Source organism: Oryzias latipes, chromosome 15 (genome assembly GCF_002234675.1).
Source record: "Oryzias latipes chromosome 15, ASM223467v1".
In the NCBI taxonomy this organism is placed as follows: Eukaryota; Metazoa; Chordata; class Actinopteri; order Beloniformes; family Adrianichthyidae; genus Oryzias; species Oryzias latipes.
The window spans coordinates 11,523,462-11,546,570 of NC_019873.2; the positions used below are offsets into that span (position 1 = coordinate 11,523,462).

The following is a 23,109-nucleotide window of genomic DNA, read 5'->3' on the forward strand; positions in this document are numbered from 1 at the left end:
TGAATAATTAATAATAAAATCAACGTAAATCAGCTTTTCTTAGCGTCTGATTCTGTTGGAATTACGATAATCAGGTTTGTGCTCAAAGGTTTACGGGACGCCAAAAGAGCGTGTGTTCTGTGGCGTCTCCGTGTGTTCAAAGGTTAAACGGTTTCTCTGTAAATAGACTCCTCCCCTGCAGATGCTTCTCGGCTCTCCCTGGTAAAATCCCCCAAAATTCAATTTCTAATGAAGAACAAGAGGCAGCAAGTCCTAACATCTGTCAATAAGAAGCAGTCGATGCTAGCGTCTATTTAACAAACAATTACCGACGGATCTGTCGATTGATTAACTGCTAGCAAACACACAGGTTAGCAGCTTTTTTCCCCCCCAGCCTCGTTCCGGCCTGGAAGTAGACCCCCCACCCCCCCGGTGCAGGCTTCAGTTACATCATTAGCCTGGGACAAACATAGCCCGGGCTGAACAAGTCGAGTTTTTTCTTCCTACTGTTTCAGTCTAAAAACACAGCGGCCCCCGCTGGCTGTGCTGGCTGCAGAGGGCCCTGTAATCCAAGACCAGACTTTCATTGGAAGCAAATGCTCTCAATCCGTCGTAAAGACCGGCTTGTGTTCAGCAAAGCCTGCAATAACAAACCCGGGGGCTCGTCCCCCCCACCCCACCAGTTGGGAATACGGGAGCAAGCGGCCGGCGCACCAGCTCAAGGAAAAGCACGGCGGGAAAGGGGGTGGGGGGAGGAAAGGGTTTGCCAGATGAGGAAACAACAGCACATCTGGATATTCCTCCGTCCTTTCAGACATTCTTACTTCACCTAAAGGGGGAAAACGCTGAAAAAGGCTGTCAATTTTATTGGCATTTCCATTTTCGCCGCCATTTGATACCAATCACCTCTCTAGTAGGTCTGGGGCTAATTTCTGCTTTTCTTTGAGTCCTGTAAGTGTGTTTGTGTGAGCGTTTGGGGAGGGGGGTTGGCTGTGAGGAAGGCAGGCAAAAGGTGCTGAAGCTGTGTTCAGCAGCCGTGCTGGCGAAATGTCAGCGGTGTTACCGCAGCCTGTCAGAGAACGAAGGGAGAAAAAGAAAAAAAACCCGGAGGAGGGAAGGAGGAAAACTCCAAAACAACAGACGGAGCTCAGACTCAACGAAGGGGAGAAAATAATGGATAGGCAGAGATGAGGCAGCAGCACCCTGGAGTTAATCAGAAAAAGGAAAAGAAAAAAAGTCAGATGCTCCAACACTAATAACTCTATTTTTTTCTTTCCTTAAGTGACATTATTCCCAACAAAAATACCCCTAAATCTTCAAGAAACGTGGAGATTCATGTGATTCTGGACATCCCATTTACAAACGGGGCTCTAAACCGAGGCTCTGCGTTGAAAACGGATTAGCATGCACCTTAGAGCAGCCGTGCATGCAGCGTTGCATAATTTTTCCACCAGCAGCTCCTGCAGAGCGCAGCGTTCAGACTGTAGGTGGAGAAAAATCTGTAGGGAAGCTTCCTGGGAGATGTGACGGAAGGAGTCCAAACTGCTTCAAATGCATTTGGTCTCGTCCCATTTAGAGATTAGAACATTTAAAAAACACCTATTTAGAAAGTCTTTGTTTTTGTTTGCAGCAGCCAGAACACGCCAAAAAAAAGAAAAACCTTTTTCATTCAGAAATTCAGTAGATTTCTAAAGCATTTTGAGCCTTAGAAATAGTTCAAGTTTTCTTGATTTTTCCTTTTTATTGCTCATCTAAGTTATGCAATCACAGTGAAGAGTTAAGAGGGCCTAACATGCTAACGCTAGCTTTTTTCACTAGCTAGGTTGCTGATTGTGTCCATTTTCTTGAGCTAAACTTAATGTTTTAAGAGTTTTTTTTATTTATTTTTTTACTGTTTTTATGTCTTTCTGATTATTTCAACTGCACAAAGTCGTAAATGAGAAATTGTTCTCATTCGACCTACCTGGATAAATAAAGGTTTAACTTACTAACAGACCTTTGATTTTTCATTTTACTATAATCCAGAGAACTACTACTGTTTTCACATTTTTTATCGTTCGAATATTTCCACACTTTAAACCAATTCTTACTAGGGTTGTGCCGATGGACGATATCATCGTCCATCGTGATGGGTGACTGACATCCCGATGGACGATATCATCGTCCATCGTGATGGGTGACTGACATCCCGATGGAGAGACCACCATCGTGATGCCACGCCCCCGCCACGTTGCGAGTCAACACCATAAACCGCGGTTACATGTACAAAATATCTTGATGGGATCAATGGTCGGATTAGAATCCAACCGTGTACATGGGCCCAGAAAATTTTTTCCAGAACATAAAAACTTTCACTAAGGTCACACTTTCCGTCGGAATAAATCATTCGCACATGCGCAGTAGGGTTTGAAAACCGGAAGTATATAAATTCCGCCGAGCGGCTTTTTTTTTTCAAACTTTATTGAATGTAACAATTCAATACAAAACAATGTTAAAGAGCGCCGAGCGGCTATATACATTGACATGTCAGCTCGGTAAAATACGAGATGATCTTCTAAACGTCCTTTTAATAATGTTACGGTTATTATGAAACACCTGTTCGCTCATCATTTGAATTTTAATCCGTGTGGTCAGTGCTTTTTCTGAACGTAGCCAGGATTAGCAGTATGCTAACACGGGCTAACAACATAAGCTTTGGGTGGCGCTGCATGCTGTGAATAACATCAGCCTTTATTTAGTCGGGACACGTGATTGTTTGAATGTTTTCTAAGGACTGAGCGACATTTCTGCTTTGAAGCTCAAACCGCTGTGTGTCTGCTGACGATCCGAGCTGTGCTCAGACACACACTTAGACCCGGTTCTGATTTTGGTTGCTTGTACCCCTAGAGCTGCGGGACGGATCGCAGTCTTAAATCTCCCACATATACCGCTCATGTACCCCCCCCCCCCCTCCCATCAAACACAAAGCTGTAAATCCGCGCTCCGCCGGTCCACTTCGCTAGTTAAGTGCGGGAGCAGACTACACTTCTTTTCTATTTTGTTTGTTGTTTTTTTGTTAAAGTCACTTCCCTCAGTTTATACTGGATCATCGCGGATTAGTCATTAGCTGGGAAATAAAATGAAAAAAGCAAAATAACGAATAGCAGTTATATAAGAACGAAAAATGTAAAAATACCCCCCCCCCCCAGGCGATGTCATCGTCCATCCCGATGGTTGAGAGCAAACATCGTCAACGGCCAATTTACGGGACATCGCCCAACCCTAATTCTTACTATCTAAATTTATAAAATCATCCATAAATACAGGGAGAAAAAATTAGAGTCAGAAAAACTGTTTTTGGCACATGTCTGAAAAAATGTATCTAATAAGGTTAGCTTGTTTTTTCTTTGATGTCCTTATGATTTTAAAATTAATTTAGATGGTTCTACATTTATATAAAATAGTGAACCCATTTATGGTTGAAATATTTTACATTTCAAAGGATTAACTTTAAGAAGATGTATAAAAATAGCCAAGAAAATCTCCAGATAGATGTGGCATGGATGCTAATGTTAGCTTGTCACTAATAGGTCTACCGCTTCTTTACTCGCTTTTTAGTTGAACTTTCTTACTGGGACTGTTTGAAGATTGATACAACTAGTCCCTCAGTGATCAAACTTTTACATTTTACATAATCTTCCCTGAAAATATCTCACTGTTTTCCTCTCTTTGCTCCGCAGAAAGTTTGTTTGCGTTCACACTGAAGCGAACCGCACCAGAGTTCATCTGCATGTAAACAGGGACCCTTGTTATGAAGAGGACCAGAGTTCTTTTGTTTGGTCCAAACCGGAGCTCAGGTGGGCTTTAAAACCTGCCATAACCAATGAGACCGTCAGAGGCAACCAGATCTGGCTCAGACTAAAGTAAATTTCAATAAATTTTCTATTTAATTCTTCAATTTCATCAAGAATTTGAGCAATGCTTTCACAGGTCAGTCCTAATGGCTGATTCCTTCCCACAAACTGATCCCAAACCTGAAGTGAGCAGTCACTGTGCGGTGAGCTGCTTCAGCCTTGTGTGGCATGCTTTGGAGCCAAAATGCTAATGCCGGCTGTTTAGATGTGTTCTTGTGGGCTTGTGTCAGTCTGTCTTAAAGCAAGCTTGTTAAGTCATTCACAGAGTCACTGGCCAGTCAGCCAGTAAACCAGTCAGTCACTGCGCTCCCAGGCTGCCAGCCTTATTAAGAGCCTCAGCAGGCTGTAACCCTGGGCTGCATGCATACAGCGCGAGCAAGCTAAGCTAGCAAGCTCCAGTTCCTCCATGAGGAAAAGCCACGGGCAGAACTCTGGGCCCGGCCCGCTGATCAGCCATGACAACGTCTTTGAGACGAGTTAGAGGAAGAGGGGGGGGGGGAGAATCAATGAAGGGTGGTTGGGGTGCGTGTTTGTGCGAGATGAATGTATGCATGCGTAGATGTGCATCGGTCTGTATGTGCGTGCATCTTTCCTCATGCATGCGAGCGTGTGGCAATTAGGAGCAGGCCACTGACTGGAAGGAGCCGGGGGCAGTTGAGATGCCCCCGGGCCAACCAAGGGAAAGAATATTTTATCAGTCCCCTCTCACCCTGTCTGGAAAAACACAAAAACTCACACACAGCCAGCAAAGGGATGAAGATGCAGAGACGTGGCGAGCTCGCCGTACGCTTCCTCCTTCATTCAGCTTTTATTTTTGCACCGCTTTATTCGCGTTGCTCCTTTATCACCTCATCTCTCTGTCTCAAGGCACACTGACATTATCAAGCGCTATCTGGGCTAATCTGTTATGATCTGATTATCAAGCATTTCTCGCATTAGGAGCGACACTGGTGCTACTTGACCCCCCACCCCCCACCCCCTCCCCTTCCCACCGCCAACCGCCACATGGGCACGTGCCACTCTGAGGTGTCAGCTACTTTCCTCATTCACAGAGACCTTCAGGATTCTGACATTTAGCCGTCTAATCATTTGTTTGTCTCTGAAGCACAAGCAGCGAAACCCAGCTTTGTGCCAGTGTGGCGGTGGGGGTGGCGGTGGGGGTGGGGGCTGTGACAGCACATTAAGTCTTGAGGTTTATTTTGATGCAAGATGAATCTTGTGAGTGCAAGTGACCTGCAGCTGATCTTTTACAGGCCACTCCTTAAGTTTCACACCCCAGAAAAGCTCACATGACCCTGGACTGGCTGCTCAGGCGAGGCCCAGGCCTGGGGGGCCTGCTATCCTTTTCCACATGGGACACAAGCACACCTCACATTTGTAGGCGAGAAATTCAAACAGACACACACACTCGCTAAAGTGCTCTGCATTTTTTTTTTTTTTGCCTCTCACAGACACACACACATTACATTCCCAGAAATCCTCAGGGGGGGGGCTTGTAGGAGGGAGGGGGGGGAGCAGTCGAAAAGTGGCGTTTATTGTATTCAGGCCATTCATAAGCTGCAGACTCTCGAAGGGGGAGTGTGAGGGACGAGCTGTGGACTTTGCGTGTCTGTGTGTAGGGGGGGTTTCCTTCGCATGGATCTGGTAGCCCCTCCCACCTCAAAATATTTTCAACATTCAGGAATTCCGTGCAACGCAATTCCCAAGAAGAGGGGCTTCAAAAAGCCCTCTTTAGAGGTGCGCAGCCGTTCACCTCCATGAGGCGGCGTTCCAAAAGCCCGGCACACACTTCCACACAAAACACTCTCTGTGACCAACATACCCCCCCCCCCCCATATATTCCCAAGGAGGAGGAGAGATGGAAAGAAATCCCCACTCTTCTTCAGCAAAACAGTATAGCCAGTCCCCCTCTCTGCCTGCTTTAGCCTGGTTTTCTTTTTCCCAGCAGAGCAGATTTGTCTTTGGAAACTAAAACAACCCAGCAAAAGACTCAAGATTCCACGAGAAAGTCCGAAAACGACGACGAAATGTGGAGTGATTGTAGAGAACAAAGGAAGTTCCTTCAGATGGTGACTGTAGATCAGTACCGGCAGATTCAGCCGTCACCATCCGAGCACACGGGAGTTTTGGGGAGAATCATTTGAAAGCAGCTATTTTATTGGTGCTGAGCAGATCGGGGGGGCCGGGCATTAGGTTGTCCAATTTCAACAAGCTACATTAAAGGGGAAAAAAAAGGTGTTTCTAAAATAGTCAAAGCCTTTAGAGGACAGACCAAAAAAATTCCAATAAATTCCCACTCCTATAATCTTTTAATCTCTTTTAAAACCAATCCCATTGATTTTTAATTTATGATTTTGCTGTTTTTAGCCAAAAAATGTGTCGTTTTCTAGGACATAGTCTCTGTAGATCGGTAGGAGTTCATTAGAAATTCACTTCAAAGTTGTGGGTGGGACTGTTGCCGTGAAGCACCCCCAACCCTCATCCCCTTCCTATAGCTGAGAGCTCTCTGTTTACACACTTTCCCACTAGTTCACAGACCCTCACACCCCCAACCTAACATTACGTATTGGATGTAGTTGTCTACAAGTGGATGCATCCGGAGCGGAGCAGGGAGCCCAGCATTTTTTCTACGTCACAAATGCAAATCATCAGCACCTGATCTACAGCGATTTGAATAAAGGATCTCTCAGTAACACAATCTCTTGATATGCGTCCTCCATCATCAGAAAAATGCTACAAAAACATTCTAAAAACTCCAAAAACGTCCTTTTCATTGGAGTGGGTCTTTTAAAATATTCAACTAAAGCCATCAGATTCAAACTCCAGGAAAAGTGTAGAAAGTAGGATTTAGAAATTCAAGCTTCTCTTTGGGACTGGGGGGGGGGTAAAATGCTTTGCAGACAGAGAAACAGCTGATTCCAACCAGAGACATCCTGCCTAATCTTAGCCGATCAATCAATTTAGTTGTCCGTCACCTAATTTATTTATTTGTTTTCCCACTTTGGTCAGCTGGTGCACTGCATTGTGGGATTTGTTGTGTTCACCTCATTGTGGAGAGAGAGTTGTGGATCCAGACAGACGCCTTCAAACAACAATGAATATTTACGGAGACTGTCCTCGTCTGGCTGCTTTATTGTACGCTCTTAATTTTTCTTTCTGTACAGTTGTAAATGTTGGGCGGGGCCTATGTAGGGTAACTTCATGCATAATGGAAAGATGGAACTATGTCATGGGGTAAATAAATAAATAAATATGAAAGATTTTCAGCATTACTCGCTAAAACTCCATGAAATATTCAGCTCAGAATGAATTAAAAGACCTTTTTTCCCAGTGCGCTTTAGTCCGTCCACTGTTGGCTCACAGGAGCACGGGGGGTGGGGGGGGGGGGGGGGGGCGGTTGACATAGCCATAGGTGATGGCAAAAATGTCAGTGTAAATGTGACTGCTCTCTCGGTGCCATTTCCCCCCCGAAAAGGGTCATCACCACGGGCAGCCTGACACGCCGGGAAGCGCCTGGAGCTCGGGGCAGCGAGTCGACATTAAACCGCACAAGCAATGGCGTTCCAGCGTCCAGAACGGAAGACCAAGGAAGAACCAGACGAGTCGAGGGGGTGTGTGTGTGTGGGGGGGGGGACCAGACACAGAACAACCGAAATGAAAGTGCAGCCGAGGAATTCACCCTTTCATGTTGAGCACTTTTCCTGTGCAACTATTGATTTTTCCCCTCTTGCTTTTGTGTTTTTTTTTCCTTCCGAAAAGACAGAAGGCCAGACTTGGTTCAAATGAGTGCACTTGTGGGGGGGGGGCACCCGAGCTTTTCCCCTCTGATGAAAACACACAAACACACGCAGGAAAAACGCCGCCTCTGCCGCTGCTTTCCCACTCTTTACTCTCAATTGTTTCACCGCCTCTCCGATGGCTTTTGACACCTTCAGCTCACCGAGCTTCAGCCCAACTCAGCCAACAGATAAGAAAAGGGAGGGGGAGTCAAATGGACTGTGGGGAAGGGGGGGGGGCACTAGAAAGGACAAGGGCCATAACAAAAGCTAAGAGCACTTAACAGCACAATGGCACCGCAGTGCTCTCCAGAAGTCAGCTGATGTGCTGAAGGGCGTTCCAGAGCCCTTCAGTGGGGATGAGGGACAAAAGGAGGGAATCTCGTGGTAATCCTGAGGAAAAACATCCCGTTTGCTTCAGCCGGGATCTCCTCTTTGATGTGAACTCGCGGTCAGAGTTATGCTGTTTGGTCCAATCCAGATATCACGCAAGCTTTTACACCTGCCAAACCAGGAGGACCATCGGAGGAAAGAAGATATAGATTAGACCAGGACTGGATCTGGATCAGACCCGGGACTAAACCCGGTCTTCGGATCCGACCGGGACTAAACCCGGTCTTCGGATCCGACCGGGACTAAACCCTGTCTTCAGATCAGACCAGGACTAAACCTGGTCTTCAGTGCCAGTTTCAGGTTTCAAACTTGCAATGTTTTAAAAGAGATCTGCCTTAAAATCTGTAAAATCTGTATCTGTTTCACTGCAATACTTAGTTACGACAGTAGGTGGAGCTACCTACAAGCAACACCACAGATTCTACAATGAGATAAACAATAGAGAAAGAAAATGTGATTATTAACAACAGTTTCGAAAGAGGACGTCCATAAATAACATTCGAAATATTAAAAGAAAGAAAAAATTTACCAGCAAAGCAAGTTTTTGATTTTCTTTGGGGTTTTTGTATTTGTTTGGTTTTGCAAAAAAAAACTTGCAAAACTTTACGTTCATATTGCATTTTGGAGCAAAGCCGTTTTTCTTAGCCTCAGGCATTTCATGAGTTTGGTAAACTGAGTTGTGATAGTGGAATGAATGGTAACACTGGAGCTAAAGTTTGTATTTTTTAAATCAGTTTTAACCCCTTCACGTTCTCTGTCACTAAATTCCCAACGTACCATTTTAATCCAGGACTTCACTCAATTTAGCACCATGTTGAACGGCAAGAAATGTCGATACTGGAAATGAATTCAAGCGTGAGGGGGTTTAACATCAGCAAATTCTTTTTAATTTTGAAAACTCTAAATCAGGCGACTCGAGGCTGTGACGATCATGAAACGATAATGTAACTGGAACCAGGGCTCCTTCATAAATGTTAACAGGGAAAATGTTTTGCTGATTTGTAATAAAAATGTTGACAGATGAAGTATGACGACAGTGAAAGCAAATATCAGACCTGCTCTGCTGACACACAGAGGAAAGACAAACAAATGAGAGCCCTGGTAACAGATTTGAGGTCTAGATTTGAGCCAAAAGATCCTCCCAAAACCATCCTAGAAAGAAAGCAGCATGTTGAATAGGAGCCTCGGAGGATCTGCAGGCAGCTTTAGACACGGAGGAAAGCGCCCAATGAAGATGTTCAACTGCAATAACTCTTATTTGTTTAATATTTTGCGGACTAAAAGACAAATCAAGATCCAGGAAATCACCATGAAGTTCCATTAGCCTGCCCACATGGATGCTAGTTAGCCGGCTAGTACTGAAATAATCCTCATTTGGGTCTTTGTTTATTTGTTTTTCTTCATGTTTCTACAGTTTGTAACTTTAACTAAAGTAGTAATGAAAGCCAAACTCAAATTTGATTCATAAAACTTTTAAACAGCTATCAGAGGCTAAACTAACCATTAGCATTCAAAGCTGGCAGATCTGCTTTTATTTTGAAAAATATTTTCTTATTTTGGTACCGTTCTGGGCTCTTCTTGCCTTCTTTATTGTAAAATTAAATCTCAATGTGATTTTTCGAATAATATTTTTGCATGTCTGACCTCAGAATCAGATCCAGTCATCAAAATAAAAGATTAAATATGAAAGGTAGGTTTTTTAACAGAGTTATAATAATTACCTTTAGTTTGATAGTCTATTAAACTAGAACTGATGAGACAATAGCTAGAAATCCACCAGGGAAAAATCCATGAAGTCAATGAAGTAGAAAATGCAAACTCTGATTTAAAAAAACCAAAACACTTTTACAGTAAAAATAATAATGTTGATATAGACTGACAGTTAATTTAATCATAAAGTGGAACATTTTGTAACATTTGAACACTAAAGCTGCATTCGAAGAGAATATCTATATCGACTGAATACAACTGTACATTTTTCAGAAAAGAGCTGTGCATTGTGGGAAAATTGACAGTATAGCCAATGAGGCTTACTTTTAAAGAGCCACTCCAATCTTTTTTTGTGATCTTTTCATTTTTCTGATGCCGTTTTTAGCCAATATAGTTTCTGCAGAGCGGCAGGAGTTCATCGAAAATTCACCTCTGAGTTGTGGGCAGGGATGTTGGTGTGCGGAATAACCCCACCCCCCTTCCCATCACCAACAACTGAGAGCTCTCTGTTTATGTGCTCTCCCTTAACTTACTGCTTAATTTTCTTTATATATGTCCTCCATCGTCAGAAAAATGTCACAAGAACCATTTCTATCGGAGTGGGTCTCACTGTGTGAAAGAGTTGAAACGTTCCTGTCAGCGATTCCGGTTTCAGTGAGGGTAGAAGCTTTGTCACAAACTTCTTGCCCCCACAGGTGTTATAATGAACCCAAATTTAAGCCTGAAAGCATCTCCTCAGCTTCTGTGATCCTGGGAGTGCATGCAGCCGTCAGAGACATGGTCTTGAATTCACGGCAGGATGATGGACGCAAGCTCCGATAAACTATTTTAATGCACATGGATTTTCCCACTCGCGTTAGCCTATCAGCGCCGGACAAGCTCCGCCGTGGTGGCAGATAACGCAGGCATGCTAACCACGCTCCGGCTAATAATAGCTGCCCCAGCTTGCAGAGAGGTTGTTTTTCTCTAAAGATTTGAGGACGTGGTCCTGCCCCCCTTCAGCTCAGGTTAGTGAGGGGGCGTCAAAAAAACAAGATAAATCGAATCTGTTTGGGTATTTTGGAGATGTTTCCAGCTCATTTTTTTCTTTTAGTGGATTACAGAATTCACTCCCCCGTCCTTGTCAAGGCCTTCACCGGCACAGGATGTGGCGTTACGTGGATGTGAGGGGGGGGTAGTCCTATCAGCTGGTCCATACCCGGCCCTGATAAGGGTTTTGGGACAGAAGCAGAGGAAGGGGAAGCGAGCGGGTCCGCATGGACCCGTATGGACAAGAGTGATATGCCCCCCGTGGATGCCAGCGCTCTCGCCGCTCAGTCCCACCAGGTCACTTCCTGAAAGAGTCAGCTATCTCGGGATGGGGTGAGCTGGTGGTGGGGGCGGGGGAACTTCCTGTAAGACTATGACCTCTCTGCTGCTCACGAGAACCTGAATGGAACAAAGACCGGAGCGCCCATGGGAACCAACATATATGTGTAGCTGTGTGAGTTTAACACTCCAAAGGTTATCGCCAGTGAGAATCTCTTCACCCCCCCCCCCCCCCCACACACACACACACACACAGTCCCTGCTCATCTCTTTGAGTTTCTTCAGCTCGGAGCGAGGGGGGACGATCAGGTTACATCCGAATGTGTTCACCCTTCGCAAGTGTGTGCATCACGAGTGGCAGCTTTGTGTTGCTCTGCAAGCACACAAAGTAAACGGCCATGCCCCCCCCCCCCTTGTGTTTATCTACAGGTATTTGTTATCTAGCACTCCCTTTCCTCTTTTTCCCTCCCTACACTCTTAGAAAAGCTTTATCTCTGGGCTGAATCCCTCTACAGCAGGTATCCATGTCAAAGGAACCCACAGTGGGGTTGGGGGGAGGGGGGGTTGGGGGCCCTCTGGGGACAGCATGTTTGGCCTGGGTCAGCTGTGGGTCAAGCTTAGGCCCAGCAAACTCCAGTTATAAAAGTTTAAATGTATTGCAGGTCACCTGAGAGGCACAATCATGTGTCAGAGGTGGTTCTGTGGGTTTATTTTCATGTCCAACATCCCATAATCAACAAAAGCTTCAGGTGATGCTACAGACAGAGATGCACTAATACAGCTTTGGTTCAGCCCAACAGAGGGAGATCCACAGGAACCAACATCTGTAACAACTTTTGGGTCCCCACCTGAACGTTTCCATGGTAACAGCCTTGATGTTCAGAGCTGGAGCTGATCTGGTTTGTTGTTAAATGATAAAAGATCACAACAACACTGTTGTATCTGTTTCCACAGATACAGTCAGATACAGTTTAGATTAACCTAAAGGAACTAAGAGAACATCTGGTCTGACCCAGATCTGGTCCTTGTCCAATCCAGGTTTTGGGATGGTCTGATCCAGATGTATTCCAAGTTTGGCCCTGGTTAATCCAGATTCAGTCCTGGTTTGATACAGATTTGGTCCTAGTCTGTTCCAGGTTTAGTCCCAGTCTGATCTGTTTTCCTCCGATGGTCCTCTAGCAAACCGATTGTGGTGCGGTTCACTTCAGTGTGAACGCAAACAGACTTTTCATACACAAAAACAATTAAGAGAACCAGAGAGACCAAATATCATAAACTCTAGGTGTTTGGAGGAGAAAAAAACTCCACAGAAGCAGCAACCATGAAAAGTCTAAAAATGTGGTTCACTGAGGAACTGCATATGCGTTAAAAGTTCTTTAAATTATTATTATTACTATTATTTGTGGGTAAAACCTTTAGTCAGCGTATGAAAAGCGTCTTCCAGAATGGGCAGACCTGGAGGTGTTTGAAGGCCGATCCTCCGGCTAAGTTCCCGTCAAGCTTTTGTTTGTTTGCTCCTCGCCTGCATGTTGACGACAGCGGACCATATGTGTTTCTACCAGCAAAATCTGAAGTGGCAACGACTCATATCAACACATAAAGAAAATCCGCAGGGATTCAGGCTGCGAGCAAAGACCAAAAAAAAAAAAAAGGCGCTTCTGCTGGTGCTTTGCTGGCATGAAATTGGCTTTGTGTGGGTGTCAGTTTGGAGAGCTGGCTGGTAAATTCTCCTTTTCTTTTGTTCAGAAAGAAGGGAGTCGGGGTGGTGGTGCAGCGGCGGTGGCGGCGGCAGTGGAGATGGAGGGGGGGGGGGGTTGCTTCATGCATAATGGTCTTAGCCAGGGAGGTCTGGAACTGTGTCCATAAATTGAATTATTTCAATTTGACGGAGAGGGAGTGAGGGAATAATGGAGGGGAGCTGCGCGAGTGTGTGTGTTGCATTTACATGCGAACACATGCACGGCCCACGGAGGCGCAGTTTGGATTCTCGGACTTGCTTCGTATTTACACGTGAGAAAATAAGTAGCAGAAGATTACAGGAGAGGCCAAATGCTACTTCATAGCAGCTGGATACAAATTTTAAAAAAAATTCTGCTCTGCTGAGAATCTAACTTCACAAATGTGAAAAAAAACAACAAAAAAACATTTTTCTAATTCCATTTTCTGTTGCTGTCGTCAAGGCCACATACATTTGCGTGCAGCAGGGTGGAGGTGGGGTGAAAATATTCCTGACACAATATAATCGGCAGGAGACCATATGGCAAACTGGCAGCAAGCTATTTATCCTTATCCTCTTTGGAGGCTAAAATTAGCACGTCTGTTTGTGGCTTTAAGCTGGACTCCAACCACTTCCATACAGCTAATGATAAAAAAAAAAAAAGAGCTGTCACTCCCCCACCTTCAATCATTTCTACACCACCCGTCTTTGTGTGCTCATTTACACACTCAGCAAAGTGTTTTCATTGCATCCAAGTGTCGCTCAGCTTCTCCAACAAGCCCCTGCAGCAGGAAAGCCAGGATTTCCTGAACATGGACCCCCTTGGTTAACTTAAGAGCACAGGATGATGAGGCTAATCTCTTTATCAAAAGCCTAAATAAACGTTGGTGCTGGGGGAGCATGTGGGTCCTCCGCGGGGACCAAACAACACCTCCTCATCCAGTCGGTGGAGGCTGTCTCCGGCCTCCGCTGGCGGACTCCTCCGCTCTGCCATCAGGGCTTTCCCAGAGAAGTTAGCGTTTGTGTGATCCGAGGCCTCCTGGGCCCTGAGCTCAGCTCCTTTTGAGAGTGAGGAGGAGGAGGAGGGACACGGGAGGAGTGCAGAGCGAGAGAGGGTCGCTTTGGGGGCCAGGCGGAACGTGTTGTGACACATCGAGCATGAGTCGCTGTGATTTTTACAGTCCGAGTCCCGGCAAAGCCTGGATGAGGAACCGCCTGTGCGGTCTCCGTGGCAACCGAGCGTTTTTTTCCCCGCTCGCAGCCGAGAACTGGAACAACAAGAAACCCTGACTCAGGAGGCATTAATGTAACGTTGCACTTCCAAAACCCCGCGATCTGTTTAAAATTGAAGTTACTTCAGCTGTCACACACCTGAGTGTTGGACATTCAGATCTGACCTCTAGATTTGAACCCCCACCCTAACAGAAAAGCATGAAGCCCCTGTCAAAAATATTTTTTATTGTTGCCGTTACCACTCTGTCAAATATGACATCATCAAACCCCAAGCTTTCCAAAAACGACTTTGTTGTTCATCACTCCCAGAATGCAGCTCTTGAACCGATGGTTCATTAATATTGGTTAATAGGCCACGCCCCCATTTCAGCACCATTAAAAATTCTATCAAAAAAAAGATGAAAATAAAAAGAAAACCACTCCAGCACGGCTGCATGATATCACATCTAAACACGTGAAACAGTTTGATTATTTCTGTTGGACATTGGAGGGAAAAGAGATTCGACTGACAGACAAGCGTCCTAGTGGTCACCTGAGGAACTGCTCTGGCTCCGGTTACTTTAGGCTTTTTAACAATCAGACGCGTTTGCATAACTCCCAGCTTCAGTTCAGGTTTGTCAATGCAAGTTAAACAGGCTCTCAGAGAAGACTGCAAACATCCCAGCTTGACAGGAGGAGGAGAAGCCTGAAAGCGTTGGCGCTTGAGACGATCTGGTTTAAGACGGTCGGGAAAAGACGCTGCACTGAGACTTCCTGACACTCCAGAGAGATCTCTGAGGCTCGCAGGGCGTGGAAGTGGCATCTTTTAGCAAAAAAAACAGTAATTAGATATAGGGTTTTTGGCATTCACGCTGGTCGCAAATTAAAGAAGAGCGCTTCCTGTGAGCAGACAGCGAGAATGCGTCTGGATCATTAGCGCGCCACAATGATAATTTGGGAGCTAAAGATACATCTCCGTCCCGGAGCGGAGGAGCTGAAGCTCCTCTTGTTTTTAGTTTGTGTGGGGAGCTGCGAAACGCTACGATCTGGAGGAAAAGGAAAAGGAAAAAACAAGTTTGAGAGAAGCATAGAAGGAGGGAGGCTGATGAGGAGGAAGCTGCCTCACGGATGGATGGATGAATATGGATTTCATGTAAATTGTGCACAGCCGCCATACGCTAATGGCCAGACTTTGCATTTTTTCAGTCGCGCAAAAACACGCAACCAACAGAGGATGGAAGGAAAGAAGGAAAGATTTGATTTAACCTCATTTTTTGATCTATTATTAAAGCGTTAAAGTGGTCTTTTAATCATGTCTATGCTGTTTTTAGCAAAAATTTACAAAGTGTCGTTTTCTAGAACATAGTTTCTGTAGAGCGGCAGGAGTTCATTAGTAATTCACCTCTGAGTTGTGGAGCGGAGGTCGGTGCGCCCTATAGTGCGGATAATCTGTTATGCGTCCTCCATGAGAAAAAAACACCCAAAACGCCATTTTCATCCGAGCGGGTCTTTAAAAACACAGAAAAGACTCCCACAGACTCTGACAGCTTTTTATGGAACTATTTTTATGAGGATTATCTTCACGCAGGAGATAATAAAACCAAGTTGGAGGATGTGATTGACAAAGCAGAAGCCCCGGACAGACAAACCCACTCCTGCTTGTGGGAACCTGATATCATTTCCTCTTTCTACAGAGGGGCAAACTCGGGCCACTCCGCTTTGCTTTCTGCAGATGAGGCAATAAAAAATCATCAAGCGCTGTCATTTTCTGCCAAGTGGGTGACAGGGACGCGCCGGCCGCCGTGACGGGTCATAAACCTGGACTGTGGAGAAGCCAAACACACTTTCCCACAAAAAAGCAGGTGATTCACTCTGGCTGAAGCCCTCACACAGACAACCAAAGGCCATTTTTCTAAAAACTCCCACAGGTTGGCTGGATTTTCATCGCTACGCCTATACAGTAGACCTTTTTTAAAGTCTAAGGTTGCTACTTTGACCTGCAGGCGTGGACAGGAAGCCTCAAGTTCAGATGGAGACATTTCCCAGCTCCTTGAAGGCATCATCTTCAGCTAAAACGTCCCATCAAAAAATCCAACTTTTGACTTTTAGCCTTTTTGTTAACTCTGCTTCAACATGGCGTTACCGTGACAGCAGTAGCAGAGTGAGGCGCCCAAGGAAAGTGTGAAGGAGAGACGGCCCCACCTTCATTAAATTTCGTCTTTTCAGAAGCTGTTAATCTAAATGTGAAGAACACTAAACTCCACCTGTGACAGTGCCTACAGGTTAGTGGAGGGGTGGTGGGGTGGGGGGCTTTAATGATATTTGAGATGCAGTAAATCCATCTGAGGCTGATAAAGTGGGTCTTTGCGGAAGAGGGGTGATTAGGCTTTATGGCTGCCATGTTTTGGTGTGAAAGTGAGCCTCAACACTGGTGTGACTCTGCGTTTCCAGACTGCTTGAGGTTTTGTGCATGCCCTGTGCAGGTTTGCCCCCGTTTCTTTACCCGTATCCACCCGTAAGGGCAGCTGTGACTATAAGCCATGAAGCTGTTCAAAGGTCTCTCTCTTCCAGTCTGCTGGACAATCGGACCAATTAATGGGTGACCGTGGGAGAGCCACGTGATGCTGACTGATCGGGCGAGCGACTGCCCCCGTCCCTGCCCCCTCACTGCCACAACAGCCCCGCCCCATCTGCCCGGCCTGACTCCTGCCGCCTGACCTTGTTGGAGGGTACAGATGGATATTAGGGCGGATGTGAAGATCAGGAATATTCCTGATCGATGGGGATTCACAGCCTGTGATGTGCAGAGAACGACAGTAATGGAGGGCGGGGTGCAGAAATCTTTGTGGGACGCGATTTTGAAACCGACCACAGATCAGAACAATTCAGCTCACATCTAAACCTAAAATCTCAGTCTGCGATGTTAGACAATGAGGGAAGTTTTTCTTAGATACGTACGTGATATCTACTGTCGGCCATTAGCCACTGCTGCTATAACGTCCACGTGGCTGTTCCGACTGATCCGCCAGGGGGGCGGGGGTCCCTTACAAATTCACAAATGCAAACAGGAGCACTTTATACGGCGAGCTGGTGCACATCGGGGACCTCTGTACCCTTCAAGCATTTCTTTTCTCACAGATCGGCGGCTGCAGAGCAGCATCTCCACAGGGCTTACACACAGGGCCGTTCCACAAACTAGCTTAGCTGGCTTAATAGAGAGGGACTAATTAACTGCAGGGTCGCTCTGACTTTTCTTAGTTGATGTTTGCTGCTTGTTTACCAGAGATCTCCCAGAGAAAAAGGGAGGAGAAGAAAAAAAAAAGCAAGAGGTTTTCTGTCTTATTCTTCGGGGCAAAAGGAGAACACCCAGCACTGATTTTAATGACATGTGTGAAGCAAATGTGATCCTCCCTCCATCTTTTTGTTGCTGCCAATGGAATTCAGAGCAAAAAAAAAAAAAAAAAAAAGAGACAGCATAAAAATACCATTGGCATTGTGGTCAAAGCATAAACGCCATAAGTGAAGATGCCGCATGTGAGAATTGTCACCACATGCAAAAATAAAAGACAGACTGCTTTCACATCGCTGACAAAGCACTGAGAAACGTCTGATTGTTTCAGGGGGTTTTCATGAATTTCATTGTTGAAGTCTGTTGAGCGGCGATGAGGATCTGTACATCTTCGACTTCGGACGTCAGATTTCTTCCTATAAACGTCAAAGATTCTCTGTGAAACTAAATCTGGGTCATTGTGAGTCTGCAAAGACAAAACCCTCGAAGGAAGGTCTACTTCTGTCCAATAAAGCTCTTTTTTGTGTCCAAACATGCCTAATTCTTTAGGTGGACCCCCTCGCAGCCATTGCTGTGTCCCAGAGTCATCCCACAATGGTGAAACCCAGAGGTGCCCCCATCTTTTTCTGCTCACACCACCAAATTAAAAGCAAACTCAGGCAAAGATGGCAGCCATTAGCGTCTGAAGCTAACAGCTAACGCTAACCACAGGAAGAGGGAAAAGAAAGGAAGAAGGAGGAGTTTAGGAGAAGAACTAAGAGAGAAAAGTTAGGAAAAGAAGACAGAGGAGTGTCTCGCTAACACACACGACAGCGGAGAGGAAAAGAAAACAAACCCTAACCGCTAAGCTTTAGAGCTAGCAACTAGCTTAATGACCAGTTAGCTATGTGCCACCCAAACATCTCCACAGAAAACAGACAGGAAACTTTTTCTGCTGCTTTTTTAAACGACGACCCAGTAAAACCACAGAATTTAAGCAACAACAGAGAAAATTTTAATTCAAAAATTAAAAGGTTGAAATGGTTTATTTCACCAAAATCATGAGCAAAACTAATAAAATACCCAAAGAAAAAAATCTGCACTGAACTTGCTGTTATCTCCTTGATCATTTTTACTTTAGCTTTTGGTGATTCAGCCACAGTTTGAACCTAAGATTTTCCTGCTTTCTTTAACAATTCAGGTGACACTCCCACCTGAAAGCTGTAAAAGTGGTCGCTGTTTTATACTTTTTTTTTTTTTTTTTTGAAGTAAAAACAAACAGAGCAATCTCTAAGAATTGAAGTATTTGTTTTAGTAATAACATTTCCCACTAAAAATATCTGAATTCTTATGGGCTCATAACAAAGAAAGGCTTTGGCTCCACCCCTTGTTGCCATAACAGCTAGCTGAATGAAGTCGGGACCAAAAAGACGCCATATTTAAGACCAAAACAAAAAAATTTGCACTTGGACTCATAAAACCTTAACAGATTCCTCACAAGAAATGCAAAAAGTATTTATCAAGATAGGATTGTGCACCAGCATAGAGCGCCATCTAGAGTCAATCTCTGACATGACAACAACAAGATGCAAACTGTTCTGACTTTACATTTTCTAAGGGTTCCAAAAGCAAAACTTCATTTTTGTGTGACAGCCACAGCGATTGCGCATTTGTCTCTTATGAAAAAAGCTAATCACGGAAAAGACCTTTGACCTTTGCAAAGACGCCCCCTTGAGTCCAAAAGTGACATTTTGTTAAAAAAAACAACAACTTGCCTGCCCCATTATTAAACATCTTTCAGCGCCTGCCTTGACCAATAGGCGGTCCTGAAACTAAACTTTTTATAAATTTGGGGTGCACTCGTGCTTTTTCTTTGTCGAACATGAAAACGATAAACAGGGAGGAGGATAATGTCTGGCTCTGCAGGAATGAAGGTTGAGGAGGAGAAGGGGGTCAGAGAGGATGCAGACGGCTGGTCCTGAACACTATAGACAACTATGGGAAGTTAATAATAACTGCTTCCTCCCTCGAGATACATGTCTTCCGGCAACTTTGAAAAGAAAGGTGGAACATTTTCAGTGAACTCATCAATACGACCTCGTAACCAAAACCATAACCCAACGTTTTATCACCAAAAGCAAAGCTGAGAAAGGTGAAAAGACCAGGACAATCAGGGGAGAGGCTGAGGGAAATAAGGGGAGATATGAGAGAAAGAAGTGGAAAAAAAGCTGTGAAAAATGGTATGATGATGAACAAAGAGGTGAGAAAAAGAGAAAGAAGAAGGAGAAACGAAGGGGGAGCACGTGGGAGGCAAGAAAACAGGGGGAGGAGAAAGGAAAATCGCAGGGAGAGAGCAAGTGAGGGCAAAATGAAAGAGAAGAGTAGGTGGGAGACAAGGAAAATTTGCAAAAAAATGGAGGGAGGATGGGGAGATGAAAGGCTGAGGCGGAGAGGAAGACAACAAGCCGTGAGTGAGAGTGCAGCAAAGTGCCAAAACAGATAAATAACCAGCTTACTGGGATTACCGGGAGAATGACAGAGAATGCAGCCGAGCCAAAATGACGCGGCAGCCGCCGCTCTTAACCCCAATAAACCTGAAACCGCGCCAAGATGTCCTGCGGGATTAGCTGCCGTCACTCCCAGCGTTTGTGTTTACAATTCCAGCGCTCGCACTTGACTTAAAGCCTCCCCGCTGAACGCCACCTCCGTCACGTCTGACTCCAAACTTCGGCTTCAGCAGGTTCTGATTCTCGGAGTCTCGGAGTCTCGCTCCACAGAGAAAAAGTGACATTTTTGTGAAACTTCTTTTTTGGGAATTTTGCCTTAAAGAGAAATCCAGTCAACCAATAAACGACGGCAAAGAGGAAATCCAAACAAAATATTCAACCAAATTTTCATCCATTTGCACAAACGTTTCCCAAGAAGCCTTAAAAGCTTTGGAATCGAACAGACAGCCACACTTCCATGACGCGGGGGGGCAGTTGGAGGGGGCAAACGGGGCCCGACCATCAGAGATGTGAAAAACGAAGTTTGGCCAAATGGGGAGGGGGGGGCAAAGGTCAGCCAGGGCGGGAGCCCGGATTCTGCTCGTTAGGGCGGCCAATCAGGGGCAGCGCCGCACCGTGACTCATCAAAGGCAGAGCAGGGCACGCACACGCACAAAGACACATTGTGCGAGGCTCCGGCCCTCCGTGGCGCTCCTCCGCGTCACGTGGCCCTCTTTGTCCCGGATCCAAACGGGGTGGAGGAAAAGAAAACAGCGGAGAGCCTTTTAACCGGCTGCTCGCCGGGACCTGCGGTTCAGGGTTCCGGCCGCAAATACAGGCGTGCGCTCCGGCCTCCACTCCCTGAGCCCCCCCCCTCCCCTCTGACCTCCTTAAAACAGGTAATAGAAACCTCGGGGACTCAAAGGACGTTCGGGCTCACCCTGCTCGCTGCTGTTGTCTCCGCTGTGTGACGTGTGTCCGCCGCTGGACGGTCCCGGCGTGCCGCCGGAGCGCGTGGACGCCGTGTCGTCGTGATCCCTGTTCCAGGACGTCTGTATGGAGGGTGGAGGAACAAACAGCGGTCAGTGAGAGGCCACAGCGTTTGAAGTCAGACTGAGATCATCACTGCTCCCGCATTTCTGTGTGATGACCTCGGCGGGGACTCAACCCCTTCAGAAACGAGAAAACTGCTGCTGAAGCGCATGTGTGACTGCTGGCAGCTGACAGCAGGCGGAAAAACGCTGCAAAAGCAGACCCAGGCATTCTAAAAATCTAAAAAAAACATAGGGCTGGAAATCTGCAAACAAAAACCAAGAAGACAAGTTGATCCAAATATGCATCAAACTTCAGCTCCAAATCACAAACACAAGTGATTTTTTTCTTATAGCTTTAAATCATTTGAAGGCATCAAGCAGTAAAACGATTTGTTTGCAGTTGAAAAACTTTCTGGATAAGAGTCTTTTTCTTGCAATAAGACAATAAAACACTTTCTTCAGGTCGACTTGACTGCTCCGTTCTAAACCAGCAAATTTAGCCTGAAAAGTTCAAGAAATTTGATTGAGGTTATAAACAAAATGAGGTTTTGAACGGATGAAGGGAGTGAAAGAAGGAGCTTTATGGGGTCTGATGAAGAGGAGGGACCTCATCAGACATGACAAACTCAATATTTCAACCAAACAAAAAATGAAAAGATCCAGAAAAGTTCCGACTTAGAAGTAGATTGTTTTTTTGTTTTTGAGGCCTTGAAGAGCCGGAGAGGTTTCATCACACATGGAGAGTCGCTGCTGGCAAACACGCTCGTGTACAAGGAGGAAGAAGGAAAAAAAGCACCACCACCTCATAGAAAGCTGCTGCATATTATTGAAACCAAACCAGATGTTGCTTCCTATCTCTTAGCTCTCCTGACGGAGTCCGGCTCAACGACAGTGAAGAACGCCGGAGGAGAACCGCTGCATACCATTGGGAGCAAATGATCGAGAAAAGTCCAATTCACGGGTTTGTTTAGAAAAAAAATGTTTAAAAAAACAAAGAAAGGAGGAAAGTCGTGCGGGAAAACACACAAGTCAGCAGATCCAACACATTTGGGGCGCATTAGAGCTCGTTTGATCTTCCTGGGCTATGAAATTATAATCCAGTGATTACATGGACGATATAATCATTGTTCTCTAGATTAGGCTTTGAGGCTCGACAGTAAAGAGCGTCTGCGAGGACGTAATGGAGACGAGGATAGAGGGGTTTTTTTTTCAGTGAAACAATGAGCTAAACCTGAAAAACAAAAGAAAACCTCCATTTAAAAGTTTCTAAAAAGTTTTGAGATTTAGCAGAAACATCAGAGCCTGCACAAGAAAATGCTTTAGTGACCAAAAACACCAGAGTGATTTCAAAAAGTCACCATCACAGACAGCCTAAACGCGTTGAACCCATCAAGTTGCCCTCCTGAGGATAATGGTCTCCATGACGACAAGCTTTTAGTTTCTCATCTTTTTCTGTTTAATCTAAGCAGCAATTGCCAGAATTCTATGTATTTGGGTGACCCAAACTTTCCGTGGTTGCCATGGCAACGTCTATCAAGGACTAGCGGTGAGACTGTGTGTTTTAATTAGAGAAAAAATATGAGCATAAGTGAACATTAAAAACAGGAGAAAGTTGTTGGTTTTTTATGAAGAATTTGGACGACTTGTGTCGTCAACTGCTATCCTCAAGAAAAGACCAAAGCAGCCCTAATTGAAGAAAAGAAGAAAAGAGCTGCAGCCGCTTTGGGAGGTGACCGCTGCGGCCCCATGGGAAACGGGGCGGGGCCGAGATGGGGCCCGGTGGCATCTCCGCGGGGACGGGGAGTATATTTAGAAAGCGCGGACCGCCCCTTTGATGGAGCTGCTCTCTCTCTCTCTCTCTCACAGGATCACATCTACCTGCCATCTGCACACTGATCTCCATCACTCCTCCTCATCGTCTCTCCTGGTCTGGGGGGGGGTGGGGGGGTGGAAGGAGGCACCGGGGGTGTTTATGTTTGCTATATAATGGGCATATTTAACATGAGCAACCCAAGGGGGGTGGGGTCCACGGGAATTTAAAAAGTACCTCAATGGGGCTCCTCAGTTTCCTTTAAACCTCAGAAGAGGGTCTGGACCCCCACCACCACCCAAATACAGCGGGGGGGGGGGGGGGGGGCTGAAAGGCAGAAACTCAAGAGCCTGAGCGGATCCCGGTCCATCTCGGTTCCGTTCAGTCTGTAAATCCAGGTTTGGCCTCCCCAGCAGAGGCTGCTTGTGACGCTGTTTTTATCAGAGGGAGGGGGGACTTTCCATTAGCTGAGTACACACGAGTTAAGCTGGGTTATTGTTTACTTTACTGAAAGCAGGAACCA

General features: G+C 45.6%; 1 protein-coding gene across 1 annotated transcript in view; it reads right to left on the bottom strand.

Moving 5' to 3' along the window:
• meis1 (Meis homeobox 1) overlaps positions 1-23,109 on the bottom strand; it is a 71,584-nt gene that overhangs the window by 42,963 nt on the left and 5,512 nt on the right. The window contains exon 7 of the mRNA XM_023963803.1: positions 20,683-20,794. Coding sequence (XP_023819571.1) covers positions 20,683-20,794 — 112 coding nt within the window. The remainder of the gene's footprint in view (positions 1-20,682; positions 20,795-23,109) is intronic.